The sequence below is a fragment of the Typopeltis vanoorti genome, chromosome 11 (genome assembly GCF_054136105.1).
Source record: "Typopeltis vanoorti isolate ZY-2024b chromosome 11, IOZ_Tvanoo_1.0, whole genome shotgun sequence".
NCBI lineage: Eukaryota > Metazoa > Arthropoda > Arachnida > Uropygi > Thelyphonidae > Typopeltis > Typopeltis vanoorti.
Window position 1 is genome coordinate 117,421,305 of NC_143559.1, and position 15,546 is coordinate 117,436,850.

General features: G+C 35.0%; 1 protein-coding gene across 3 annotated transcripts in view; it reads right to left on the reverse strand.

The window, feature by feature from the left end:
* Positions 1-621: 621 nt before the first annotated feature.
* Positions 622-15,546, reverse strand: part of LOC150101980 (centromere protein K-like) — a 138,858-nt gene continuing 123,933 nt past the window's right edge. For all 3 annotated transcript variants that reach the window (XM_090400824.1, XM_090400825.1, XM_090400823.1), the window contains one exon: positions 622-1,450. In XM_090400824.1, the coding sequence (XP_090256950.1) occupies positions 1,292-1,450 (159 nt within the window). In that variant the 3' untranslated portion in view covers positions 622-1,291. The remainder of the gene's footprint in view (positions 1,451-15,546) is intronic.

Below are 15,546 nucleotides of genomic sequence, written 5' to 3' on the forward strand. Positions count from 1 at the left end.
TGTGTTTTGCATTATAGGAGATACCGAGACAGGAGTATTGGTAGCTTGCTCCACCTTTGCATCGAGTTGCCCTGGTGTGTACCACCTTACCTCAGTCCTGAAGATACTTTCAGGCGCAAACTTTGTTTGCTCACACTTGGATAAAGGATTAAACAAAATTTATTATATTCTAACCAAGTGAAAAATAAACTTTCAACATCTTTCTCTAAATCCAGAGTAATTTATTAAAAATGGGTGGCACACCATTTGGCAACTTCTATAGGTAGAGATGACCTGCGAATGCTTCTGCCTGGTATCTCAGCTTGGGCCTGGCTCCCACTGAAGAGACCTCAATAAAGGTCGAAACTAATCTGGGTAGTGGCCCTTCCCTTAATGCATAACATTAGACATATCCGCAAGGAGATGTGTTTTGCATTATAAGAGATACTGAGACAGGAGTATTGGTAGCTTGCTCCACCTTTGCAACGAGTTGCCCTGGTGTGTACCACCTTACCTCAGTCCTGAAGATACTTTCAGGTGCAAACTTTGTTTGCTCACACTTGGATAAAGGATTAAACGAAGTTTAAGATGATATATATTCATTCACATGTATATTCTGCTGGTTAACGATACTGCCAAAGTATACTTAATCTCACTATTTCATTTCTTCCTTTCTGATATACGCTTACATGTAGACACTTCTCCGTGCAAGTATCCAAAGCCAAATACGATGGAATAGGTTGGTTACTCCTTATACTCCTTAAATTGTCCTACGTCTGTTCTTCTGATCATATTATTTTGAGGGACAATACAGTTTGGGTGCCGTAGGCATCAGGGGGACAGAGCACCCTAGTATAAAATATAAAAATACAATATAAATTGAGTTTAACTCAGCACTGGACTGAGCTCCACATTTAGTTTCCTTTTTATTTTTGCATTAGGTATACTGTGGTATAATAGGTATAACTTCTTTGTAGGACAACAGCATCTGCTGCTTGTGCAATGACAGGATAGATGAACTTAATTTTTTTTTTTTTTCATTATCATCAATTATGCTTTGCATTATTCATTATATTTTATTGCAATTACATAATGTTTATTAAACATCTAACCATGATTATATTATTAAATCTCTATCTCAAAATGGCAAAGAATGCATTTTTTTAAAAAAAATAACTTAACCACTTAAGAAGACTACTCTTCTGTATGTGAAATATTTACATATTTTAGATGCTCAGCATCAGGTGTATTTTTACATTAACCAAATATAAACAATGTTGTTTAGATTGATGATTTGCTGTGTTTTTCTTTGTTAAAGATGAAAACTTTCAAGTTTAATCAACTTGGGATTGCTTGGATGCATATTAGCTATTCTGGTTTTTATCAGCAACTGAATATAAGAAGGCAGAAATGAATCATCCAGTGTCACCCAGGCATCATGTGGTGTTCTCTCCCAAGTCTTCATCAGTAACTACGATGAAAGAGAATAACATTTCACTAGAAATATTATACAGTATCATAATGACAATTAAATGCAAAAATAGATCAAATTGAGAAAGTTCTGTAAAAAAAGATGAGTAAAAATTGCAATCTAAAAACAGTTAAAATCATGCAACATTTCTGTAACCTAAAAGAGTAAAAATTATTCATTTCACATTTCATCAACATGATCAAATGAAGTCTTAACATTTAAATTAATTATGGAGGATTGAACTCTTATTCTGGGAAGAAAATAGAATAAGCAGAGGATCTGTATAGTTGAGGGTAAGAATGTATTGCTACAACAAACTTTGTTTGCTTACACTTGGATCAAGGATTAAACCAAGATTCTTGACATCTTTAATTTATAGTATAACCAAGTGAAAAAAAAAAAAATGTTCAGCATTTATCTCTGATCCAGAGTAATTTAATAAGTGATACATTTTTATACTACTTGTGTATGGGAAATATTTCTGCATTACTTCGACCTTGGTATCCCTTCTGGGCCTGGTTCCCATTGACATTTAATATTGTTCATCTTTGGACTTGCTTGCTTCCTGGGAAGAAGAGAGACAGACTGCTCAGTGCAGATTTCTGCCTGTCACTAAGTGGTGCCACTGCTGAGTTTAGTAGTGATCCTTTAGGGTCACTCAGTGAGATTCAGAGTGATCTTGTAGATCATTCGGTTTTTGGAGAGATATCCCAGCACCTGAACATACCTCAATAAAGGTCAAAACTAGTCTGGTTGTGGCCCTTCCCATAATGCATAGCATTACACACACCCAAAAGGATGTGCACCTTGCAGTATGGGACACTAAGGCAACTGATGTGAAGTCATTCGTCTCTATATAAAAGTAGCCCTGTAGCAAAGATACTTTATGTGCAACTTTTGTTTGCTTACACTTGGATAAAGGATTAAACACTAGTATGATTTCTAAGCATCTGATTTATAGCCAGGAAAAAACCAATACTATCAGAATCAAATGTACACGTATGATTTAAAAAATGAAAAATAAATCAAGTGCATGCAATAACTTGTATATTTAAACAGTATAGTTTTTAATAATAATTCTCCATATTTTTGGCATGGAGGGTATCATTAAGGTTGGAATCTGAGTGATGCAGAACAAGAAAATTGGGTGGTTCATTATCAAACACCTGCTTCCTGCAAACCTTCCTTTCCTGGTTAGTATGACCACACTTCAGCTCATCATCTGTCCTAGAAATATGGCATTATTAAATGCCTTCTTTCAAGAACTCATTATCTATTTGTTTGATCTGCTTTGAAAAGAAATTTCTACCATCAAAGAGAAAACTATTCTCAACAGTTATAATTCCAAAACAATAGAGCAGATTATCACCTGCATTATTAAACTTCTTTATCTTAAAGAAGTTTAATAAATCCATAACTTTCATGCCTATTAATTCTATTAGTTCTATGATACTATCTCCAAAAGATAAAATTTCAGTTCCACTGCTACCTGGAGTCTATTCAGTCCCATGGAATGGAAAGTTATTCTACTTTGGGCTAACAGGTTGATCTTTTTCCATATGCCTTTCTGAACATCAAACCTCCAAGAACCATAACAAATCGAATCTAGCAGAATATGGGATTACTAATACTAGCCACAAGATGCTTTGGAATGACATCAAATTACATAGATGTTCCCATAAATATGAGAAGAAAGTTCCATGTACTTGTGCATCACCTAAATCATGGACTCTCCATGCCAAAAATCTAAGGAATTAGAATTACTAAGAATTAGAATTATTAAAGTTTTTATCACACATACTTTATTTGATCTTAATAGTATCTGTTTTACATGGCTTTCTCAAAATATAAATAGATTCCATTTTCCATATACCTTCATTGTTAATTTTTTAATTTCCAACTATATTACACTGACGATGATGATCCATGATATATGAATCAAAATATTTGTAGTTAATCGAACTTTTTCAAACCTAAAATTAAGAAATCAATATTTTAAACACATCCACTGTCTAATCATACACTCAGTGGGGGGGGGTCCAAACTGTCTCTATGAAACTTTATTTCCATGTTCTTTTGCATAATTGATAACTTTTAACTTAAATTTTGAAGAATATGACAATCGTTTTTTATTTTTGGACATCTTTATGGGCTAGTGCTCAAAATATTGTTAATGCATTAACTTACCCCACCAAGTTTCAGACGTACGAATGCATTCAGAGTTCTGATTGGTTTATTCAAAATCAACCATTAATGACATCAATCGACAGAGTTAACAAAGCTAATGATTGCTGAAAACCTGCTCGCTGAGACAAGGTACTGGCAGAGTTTCACCACAGCAACGGTGGGGTCTCTCAACCAGTTGTTGGGAGATAAGTCAATTTAATTGCCAGTTCCTGGCAAATAAGTCAGCTTGTGCTCTTAGAGAATACAGAGACAAATATATATGGGAAGACTTTAGTAAAAACATAGAAAATAAATATCAAGAAGGTGGTAAGATATTCTGGAGGTTGTTGAAGAAGCTTAGAAATGGAAGAAAGAGTGCTGTAAAAGGAGTTAGAGATGATAAAGGTGACATGAAAACTGAAGAAAAAGATATTCTTGATGTATGGAGTAATTACTTCAAAAAATTGCTAAATGAAACAATCAGTGACAGCACAGTGGTAAAAAAACACTCAACAGTCATGCAATCAGGAATACATATCCATACTTGAAGTGGAAAAAGTCATTAAAAGCCTGAAATCTGGACAGGCAACTTGGAGTAGATGATATTTGACCAGAAATGCTCAAGTATGGATATATAAGTTTTACAGTGGCTACGCTGCATGGTTCAGAAGGCCTGGACAGAAGGACAAATTCCAAATGGAGTAGATCTGTCATAGTATCCATATATATATATAAAGGGGAAATAAAAAATGAATGTGAGAATTGCAGAAGTATTTCCTTACTGAGTGTTCCTTGTAAGATTTATGCAAATATACTTGAGAAACAGTTGAGGAGAATTGTGGAAGGGAAGCTTGGTGAAGAACAAGCTGGAGTCAGGCCAAATAGAAGCTGTTAGGATCAGATTTTTACTTTACGACAAATAGTTGAGAAACCATGGGAATATATCAAAGATCTCAAACGTGTGGAAAGGCTTATGTGTTCATCGTACATGTTGAATGAATTTTAGCAGTATAGATGCGAAGACAAATTGATAAGAAAATAACTATTTATTGGCTTAATTGCTAATATTTCGCTGGTATCTATGCAGCAGCTTCACACAAAGTCTGTTACAATAGCGAGACAACCACAATCCGGAATAACAATGGGACTAGCATGAGCAATTAATTGTAGCATGCAACACAAAGACTAAAGTCCTAATTAGGCTAGGAGGAAAAAAAATGAGAGAGAGAAAGCAGGTATTAATTGGTCTTAGGATGACTGTCTCCCAAATCTTTGGTAGATTTATACAGCCATACTTGTTGAGGTTTAGAGTATGTTTCAAGGCTTCTGTTGATTCCAGGAACAACCCCTCTGACTTGTAAAAGCTTCTGTGCAGCACTTTTGATCCTGTGTGTGTGTGTGGGGGGGGGGTAATCCAAAGCATGGTCTGCTAGACCTGACTTGCTATAGCTAAAGTGCTGGATATATTTTTTGTGTTCACTGAGGCAGATGTTCACAGTAAGCTTGATGACACGAACAGGCACTTCATAGACTCCTGGATGTGATAAAGGAGAGAACTGGTACTCAGGTGAACGAATGAGAGTTGCCAATTTCACATAAGGTTTAAATACGGTGCATAGTTAGTGTTTGTTAAGCAGTCTAGATATCTTTTCAAATGTGCCTTTAATGTATGGGATGGTGACATTGAAATAAATTCTTCCATCAATGCCCTACGTGATAAATTATCTAATATTTTAAACACCTGGAACTATGGGATATCCTGGACAGCATCTCTGACTCAAAAGTCAACAAAGAATTCAAAGTTAAAAACTGGCAGCAGCAGAAATTTCAAATTCTCTAACAATGCAGTGCTATGCAGAGACCGTGCTAATTACAACAAGATGGCGTTGTCATGAACTTATCATCGGTAACCTTAGCCAAAGAAGCCACGAGTGTGTTAAGTCAGGGACACAACTTTGCCATTACTCCCAAAGAAGTTCTAAAAGCCAAAATAATGGCTTCTGTTGAATGGGGGGAATATAGGACCTACCTCCAGCAATAGCCAATAACATTCAGTTAGATGTGGCCAACATCCTAATACATTCCAAGCCTCCCAAAAATAATATCCCACATAAAGAAATCATGGCTCTTAAAGAACTATATAATAATATCCAGATTACCATAACCAAAGCAGACAAAGGAAACGTAACTGTGGTGATGGATACAACAGAATATGAAAGCAAAATGCACACACTTCTCCAAGACCAGTCAACATACCAAATTATAGATCGGGATCCCATCAACTCACTAAAGAATAAGGTGTGCAAATTATTGAACAAAGTCACTTCCTGGCATAAAGAAATAGTCAACAAACTCAACCCCTTCCACGTTAAACACCCAGGATATATGGAGCTCCAAAAATTCACAAACAAGGTACACCTTTAAGCCCTATTGTATATGGTATAAACAGTCCTACATATAAACTTGCTAAACATTTAGCCAAACTACTAACCACTTTCACAAACAATTCTCCCTCTTTTGTTAAAAATTCTATCCACCTAAAAAGTATTTTAGAAAACCATACCTTAAAAAAGTTCAGACTTAATGGTGAGTTTTGATATCACCTCACTATTCACGAATGAACCATTAACTGAACCCTTAATTTACTAAATTCACAATTTCCCCCTGATATATTTCAACTATTTAAATTCACAGTACAGGCAGCTTAATTTACATGGAAAGGGAAAATATACAAACAATTAGATGGGACAGCTATGGAACCCCCCCCCTTTCTCCTCCATTAGCCAAATTCTACATAGAACATCTGAAAAAGCAAGCTATCAATACAGCCACTCTCAAACCTAGTCTCTGGCTATGCTATGTTGATGATGTGTTTGCTATTTGGCTACATGGTCGAGACACAATGAATACATTTTTAGTGCATTTAAATAGCCAGCACCCAATAATCCACTTTACAATGGAACTAGAAGTCAATGACTGCCCTTCCTAGACACTAATCACGTCTTCCAGAAAGTTCCATATCATTCTTGGTTTATAGAAAACCCACACATACAGGGAGATATTTACACAAACAATCATACTATCACCCATCTCACAACAATATGGCATTCTAAAAAATACCAACCGATAGAGCTAGAGCAATTTGTTCCAATGACATTGCTCTCACGGCTGAATTCTCACCTACGTCACACCTTGACAAATGGCTATAATCCCCATAAGATAGATAAAATACTAAAATGCTCCCCAGAAATCTTCGCCACTGTCTACCACAGAAGACTACAACAAAGCTGTCACCATCCCATACATTAAAGGCACATCTGAAAAGATATCTAGAGTGCTTAACAAACACCTACTACGCATCATATTTAAACCTTATGTGAAATTGGCAACTCTCATCCGTTCACCTTAGGACAGATTCTCTCCTTTATCGCATCCAGGAGTCTATGAAGTGCCCCGTTCATGTCATCAAGCCTTCTATGGAACACAGGAAGAACTGTGGACATCTGCCTCAATGAACACAAAAAATGTATGCGGCAGTTTTACTATGGCAAGTTGGGTCAGCAGACCTTTGGATACCCCCGCACACAGGATCGATCGGAAAAAACAAGTGCTGCACAGCATGTGTTGAATGCTACAATTAATTGCCTCATACTAGTCCCATTATTATACCAGATTGTGGTTGTCTCACTACTGTAACAAACTGTGTTCTCTGAAGATGCTAGATAGAATACCAGCGAAATATTAGCAATTAAGTCAATAAATTGTTGTTTTCTTATCAATCTGTGTTTGCATCTATACCATTAAAATTCAATCAACATATCAAAGATCTGTATTTAAGTTTTGTAGGCCTGCAAAAAGTATATGACAGAGTGCAAAGAGAAAAGCTATTCAAAACGTTACAGTTGTTATGGTGTCAATGGGGCATTATATCAACCAATACTAAGTCTTTATTTGAGTGAGCAGTTAGAATTGAAGTAGAGGAAGATGGTTTAATGTTAAATCTGGTGTCAGACAAGGATGTGCATTATATCAACCTTGTTATTCATTATCTATATGGATCATATTATGAAAGTATTAAACCTGACAACATCAAAATTGAAGATATTAATCTCAGCTCTTTACTTTATGCAGATGATGTTATACTTCTAAATAAATCTGGTACAAGTCTGCAAGATGCCCCTGACTAAATTGAATAATTGTTGTAATAAATGTGGTATGAAAATCAGCCATAGAAACACAAAGGCAATGAAAATATGAACTGCATTATGAATGGAGAACTTATAGAACAAGTAATACATTTCAGCTACTTAGGAACATTTTAGTGAAGATGGGGTAAATTAAATATGGAAATAGACAACAAAATCAATAAAGTCAGTATGGAATGAAGTCAACTGAATAAATTTATATGGAATAAGAGAAATTAATCAAAACAATAAATTAGCTGTATACAAGATAGTGTTTCAAACAATTTTAAACTTATGGATCTGAGAGCTGGGTTAGAAATAAAACACTTGATCAAAGACTAGAGACCAGATATGACAATCCTGAGGAATATTAGAGGTGTGAAGAGATGGCATCAATAGCAATATCATATTAAAAATGAGAATATTAGGAAAGAACATGACATTGTTATCATCCAGGAATGTGTTAGCAGAGCTAATCTCAGGTGTTATGGTCACTTAAACAGAATGGGAAAGGGAAGATTAGCAAAAACAAGTGTTCTCTGCCTGGTTGCAAGAAAAAGATCCAGAGGAAGACCAATATATAGGAGGACTGATACAGTAAAAATGTGCCTTAGAAGACAGAAATATAAGATCTGATATAACATTGGAATCTTGACAGGTAACAGATTGATTTGAAGGAAAGTTGTAGATAAGAAGTTAGTAATGATGCAATATTTTCATGCAGTACTCTCATATCCTGTATACTCCTGAGGATACATGTCAGCAATTGGATGATGATTGTAGAATTTATTTTGTGGAGGGTGGGGAGAAGATGAGTGCATACATGGAAGTTGAGAATGAATGCAGTGAAGGGGGGATGTGGACTAAATTTTTTCTTCTCTCTCTCAGAGTGATGCATGATTGGAATGAACTGCTACTTAGCTTTGAGATTTGGAGATTGTGAGTGCAGGTAGTGCGAATGAATTCAAGGGAAGGTAAGACAGCTGGTCAAAGTGATAGATGACCTCACTAGATGACTTCCTGGAGGAGTCTTTCCTAATAATAAGTTATTTCAATTTCAATGGGAACTTCACATCCGTGTATTTAATGATGTATAGACATGTCAAGGACAGTATGGTAGTTAAATGCATATTTTCTTTTTGTGTGTACTTTTATTTGCAAGCAAAGCCTTTTCAACAATATGAGCAAGGCATTGTTTTTTCTTTTCACCACTGAAGTCTTGATTAATTATAAACATTTATTTAATGTAAGAAATTAGAACACAAATTTGTTCATAAAAATTGTCAATTTTGAAATTTTAGTATTATCGGTATCCAACCAAATATAATCTCACTTATGTTATGAGATATGCCAAAATTACCTTAGTGTAAGCCTTGTGAAATAACCATAATTTTCTATTCATTTCATGACAATTAAAAATAATAAACTTGTTTGTGCTGTGAATTCAGCATACTTAATGTAAATATGTGCTTTGTTACATTTCTTCACATGCACACAAGCACAAAGAATAGTAAGGGACATTGTGAGGATCAGCTTTTCATTACAAAAGATCAAAAAAGAAAAGTTGAAAAGTGATTCCAGTATAGTGAATGGTTTGTTAGCAGTTAAGAATATGAACAAGTCAAAATATTCCAGTAATAAAACAATGAGAAAGGAAATCAGTTTTAAACAATAAAGTTGTGAAGTTTATTATGACTTATTCAGTTGAAATAAACAGATATTTTGAAAAAGCCAAACTATTGTCTTGCAATTCAAATGGAAGTGGGTGGTATAGTTCTAAGTGACATATATTTAGCAATGTTAAAAAAATTTGAATAATTACATAGTTCTTCCTTCCCCCTTCTCCATTTACAGTAATGTAATGTATTTTCTTTTAATACTGTCACAAAATTCAATTTAATAATTAAATTAAACTAAGCAATAGTTGTTTTCATTGTTGAAGATTAGGAGGAGAATATGGATTCTTTTCAGAGAGAGAAAAAAACAACAAACAGAATCAGAGACCTATAGATCTGTAAGAAGTTTCTTTCAAAATGGTGAACAACCACAAGAAGATAAATATCTAGACAAAAGCCTCTTATTATTTTAATAGTATAAACAGTAGCAGTTTGGAAGAAAAGAGTTCCTATGGGGAGTTGTCTACTGTTTTTCTTCATCCTGCATTTGTTCCAGTCAATAGACATTTGTTCTAACTTCAAAAAGGTAGAACATCTGTTTCAAGAGAGATACTGTGTTTTCTTTTAATATCAGAAACAAGAAGGAAAACCATATTCAGAATGAAAGGAGAACTGATTTCATTATAAATGAAAATATTGTTTAGAGAAATTTAAATGCAACAGTTTATTCAAAATGTTTTTCCCCTCATGGAAAATTTTCATAAGCAGGTAACTTAACTGGCAGTTGTTTACAATGAAGAATAGTGAGGCAAGACAAGAACGTCCCTTTCTTTGGGAAGAATGTTAATGTTCAGAGTGAGATAATTTGAGAAATGACTGTATCAGAAGGTCAAAGTTGTTAAATTCCAGATAGGATTAACAACAGAATTTGTTTTTGTTTTGCAGTTAGATTTTTTTATTCCAAAAATGAAATTTATGTGAGTATGAGTGAGAAAGTATCACTTATGAATGTTTCTTTTGAATTACATTTCTGTTGTCTTATTTTTGAGATTAAGATAAATAAATGTGATGAGATTTTAAAAATATTGGAAAAAAATACTTAAATAATCATTGTATAAACCTATCCTTTTTATACGTGTGAAAAAAACCACACACTGGATATATATCATTTTTCAATTTTACAACAGTCTGTTAACAGTTAAGAGCATAAACAAGTAAAAAAAAATATTCCAGTAATGAGACAGAAAGGAAATTGGTTAAAAACAATCCATATATTTTGAAAAGGCCAAAGAAACTGTTATACCCTGATAAGTTGGAACATAAAATATTTCATCTTATCCTTGTATTAAAATGATAAAATGAGTATTAAAATAATGCATTGTAAATATATCAAATATTTTATACTATGAGAAAACAAAGTATGCATTTTGTACCACTCACAAATTAGTTGAATAATAATGGAAGTGTAGACCTTTAGCAAAGTTAAATAGAGCATTGTGTACTAAGAGATGTAGAATGTTAGCACAAGTTCAAGATGGGAGGGGGGGGGTGAAGTCCAAAAAGGTCATGGAGCAGCAATGCAAAGGAACTGTTGGCCCCAAGCAATCGCGTGCCATCAGCAAACGTGGGATATAGAGGAGAAAGCTGGATGCCGTGATGTGAGCCCATGTGGGTGCGTTGGGTGGACATCGCGGAATGCGAGAATCGCCGAGAAAGAAAGGTGAAAATATAAGGGTCTAGCAGCCCTGAAAAGAGGCTTTTTGATCCTGAATCTCCTGGTCTTCATCTTGCGGTGTCGTGAGCAGGTGAAGGGTGTCAGTGCCTCCATTCCGGAGGGTTTCGATAGAGGCAGCAGCGGAACAAGACATAGTATTTCCACGGAAGGAATAAGCCCGGCCACCTATAGAAAGCCAGATTGGAGCACATGGACATTTTGTCTAAGGAGAGGCAGATTCCGGTAGGCCAGACGCGATGCAGAACCAAGGACAGATAAGTAGACTTTATTTGTATTTTGCTGATTGTGAATGAAAGATTTGTGCCACATTGTAAAAGCAGAGGAAGGAACATTAATGAAATTAATTAGGACTGAACTGCAGTGATCTAGAGAGGGTTACCTAAAAAATCTTAATGTCTCCTATTGTGATAGAGTAACATAATATGTTCTAGGAGGTTAAGAATATGTTTTAAGTAAGGAATTGCTATCAATGAAGGGATTGTGAAAGATATAAATGCTATCTTGTGTGGTTTGATTGAACTACTAAAAAAATAGAGAGTTATTGTGATAATCATGCATGATTAAGGTATTTAAGGGTAAAAATAAGAAAGCTTACTTCAGAGATTTACAGTTTAATCAGTTTGAGTATACTTATATTATTGTAATGTTCAAATTCTATCCTGACTGTCAGGAACTCCCTTAAGGTGGGAATTAAGCTTATTGTATTGTATGTACACCTTTATGATATCTAATAAACCTTGCTTTTGTACCCAACTAAGACTATCTGTGATTTCTGGAATCCGATGCACTGCTTATAAAAAAGTACCACAAACCTAGGCGGGAGACTAGAATAAGTATAGATTTTGGCCACGTCTGCAAATTTACAAGGTATCACTAAGTACTGTCTTGAGATCACCTCTTGATTAATAATATTGTTTAATCTAAAAGCGCTAAGTGGTGCAGCAAAATGTAAATTTCTTAGTGTTTTACGAGGGGTTCATCTCAGACAATCTGATACTCTGGTATTGGATCGATCTCGAGGCAATTCTTTGTCCCCCAGAGGTACCACGTGATACCTGAATAAGAGTTTAACGGGGATTTGACCCAAAGACTAAAGGATAGATATACGAGTAGAAAGTTCGACACAACAAAACTATTATCTTTCAATTTAAACAGAAGTGGGTGCAGTATAGTTGCATTTTCTGAATTATGTACTTTTACTACATTACTTAAGATGCTCAATCTGAAAAGTAATTTGAAACTGTTGATATGGTTCTGATTATTTCTTTGATGAAGTTTGCTGAGGCTTTTATATAAAAATAAATTAAAGATGCCACAAAATTATATTCTTGTTTAATTCTTTATCCCAGTATAAGAAAACAGTTTGCACATGAAGTATCTTCAAGACTGGGCTACTTGTATATAGAGGCTAATGACTTCATATCACTTGCCTTAGTATCCCATAATGTAAAACACACATCCATTTGGATGTGCGTAATGCTATGCATTATGAGAAGGACCACCACCCAGACTGGTTTCAACCTTTGAGGTATGTTAAAGTGCTGGGATACCTCTCCAAATCTCACTGAGTGATGCTAAAGGATCACTATTAAACTCATCGCTCCAGACCCGAATCACTCCAGGATAGGAAACTTGGCAGTGGCACCACTTAGCGACATGCAAAGACTTGCCACTGAGCAGTTTCTCTACTCCCAAGGAAGCAAGCAAGCCCAAAGATGAACATTATTAAATGACAGTGGGAGCCAGGTCCCAGAAAGGATGCCTAGGTTGATGTAATGCAGAAGTCATATTAACCATATACAATGGTACCTCGACTTACGAACCGTTAGACATACGAACTTTTTTCATATCCCATTTTGATCTCTAGATACGAACTGTGATGCTTTTCAAGTGAACTAAAGTCTGTTTTACATTATATTTTTTTCCCTAATACTAGAAACAGGCTTAATGCAAAGTACAGCACCAGCATATATGTATGCATGTTTAGCTGAGCGCGTGCTGAACCGTCTCTAGTGTAACTATTTATTTATTTATTATTTATCTGAAATATGATGAACACTACACGTACTTGCTTTTTTGTGTATTTATTTCGGTATTTATGTAAACAAACAATACACTTCGTGAAGATTTTTTTAGGTTTGTATTTATGTGTACTGTATGTTTCTTTTTATAAGTGACATGTTTTATTGTAGCTTCACATTTATTTTCTGAATAATCTACCAGATAATCATCATTCCCTGATCAGCGTATTATTTTCAACATGGGGCCAAAGAAAACTAACAAATAAGAGAAGAAGAAAATCACAATAGAAATTAAGAAAGATTGTGGAAAAATATGAGAAAGGAGTCAGGCAAAGTGATCTGCACAAGCAGTATGACTTGTCCAAATCCACTATAGCTACAATTGTCAAAAAAAAGATTTTTATAAGAAACTGGATGTGGCCAAAGGAGTATCTATTGTGTCATCTCAAAGAAATGGAAACTTTACTACTCATCTGGATTAATGACATGCAACTGAAAGCAGATAGTGTATCTCAAAAAATGATCTGTTTACAAGCTCAAACTATTTACAAAGATTTTTCACAGAACTTGTCATCCACTAGCAGTAGCAAAGATGTCGACAAAGAGTTTAAAGTTTGCAAAGGATGGTTTGAGAAATTCAAAAATAGAACCAGTCTCCATAGTGTTGTTAGATATGGAGAAGGTGCTAATGCTGACAAAGAAGCTGCAAAAGGTGTGTGAAGGAATTTCAGAAAGTGATGGTGTCAGAAGGTTACAGAAAAGAACAAGTTTTCAACTGCAATGAAACTGGACTTTTCTGGAAGAAAAGAAAATGCCTAAGAACATTCATTGCTAAGAAGGAAATGGCATTGCCAGGACACAAGTCAATGAAAGACAGACTGACTTTGCTTTTTTTGTGCCAATGCCAGTGGTGACCTGAAGATAAAACCTCTGTTGGTTTACCACTCTGAAAATCCTAGTCTTTAAAAAGCAGAAAGTTAACAGCACAAACTCAGCATTATGTGGAGAGGTAACAGCAGAGCCTAAGTAACCAGGCAATTCTTCTATGAGTGGATGACAGGGTCTTTGCTCATACAGTGAAATGGTATCTACAAGAAAAGAGTCTACCTGAGAAAGTTCTTATAATGGACAATGCTCCAGCACATCCACCACAGTTGGAAGAAGAGTTTAATTTCATCAAAATTAAGTTCTTGCCTCCTAATACCATACCACACCAACAAACAACGGATCAATATGTTATTTCCAACTTCAAAAAGCTTTATATCAAAGCTCTTTTCCAAAGATGTTTTGAAGTTATCCCTGACACAGAATTAATCCTCAGGGAATTCTGGAAGAATTCACTTCAATATTCTTCACTTTTTGCATCTTATTAGTCAGGCATGACAATATGTTTCTATGAGAACTCTAAAAGCATCATGGAAAAAGTTATGGCCCGACTGTGCCCAAGGAACTGCATTGAAAGGACCTGAAAGCAAAATTGACATTGTAGATACAGTTGTCTCCCTGGGAACCATGCATTTGGAAGTTGATGAAGCAGATGTAGAGGATCACAACATTGAGCTGACAACTGAAGAGCTACAGGAGCTAAGAAGAGAGAGCAGGAAAAGCAAATGTCTTCAGAGGATGAAGAAGACAGCAACAAAAAGGGAGCAATTTCAACAAGTGAGGTAAAAAAAAATCTTGTAGCACTGGGGCAAATTGCAAGAATCAGTTAACAAGTGGCATCCAAATCAAGGTGTTGTTTCTAGAGCCACCAATATCTTCAATGACAATGTCATTAATTCACTTTAGAAGGGTGTTAACGAAATGACAGATTCAGTCAATGTTGGATAGGTTTTTTAAACCTCCCTCACCTAAAAGATAAAAAGAAGCAACTGATCAACAAATCAAAAACTCCTGAACCACAAAAAAATTGATTTCTTTTTAAAATTTAATGGAAGATGATTTTCATACTCATCATGTAAAACCAAAGATTTCATAAATAAAAATTAATATGTAATGGTATACAAAATGCACATTTAGTGTAAAAATGCTCCTCACTCCTCCATTTCTTTGCATTTTCTTCATTTAGTTGAGAATAGTTTTATTTTTTGAATTTTTGAATCTGGGAACAGATTAATTGATTTCCCACAAGATATAATAGAATATTGGGTTTCAAGATACGAACTGAGGTCAGGAACAAACTAAGTTTGTAAGTCGAGGTATCACCGTACAAGTAGTGAAAAAGTATCACCTTATTACTCTGGATCATTCAGAGATAAATGGAAACATTCTCCCCCCCCCCTCCCCCCACATCCACTTGGTTATACTATAAAGTAAAGATGCCAAACAATTATATCCTTGGTTTAAGCCTTTATCCAAGTGAAAGCAAAAA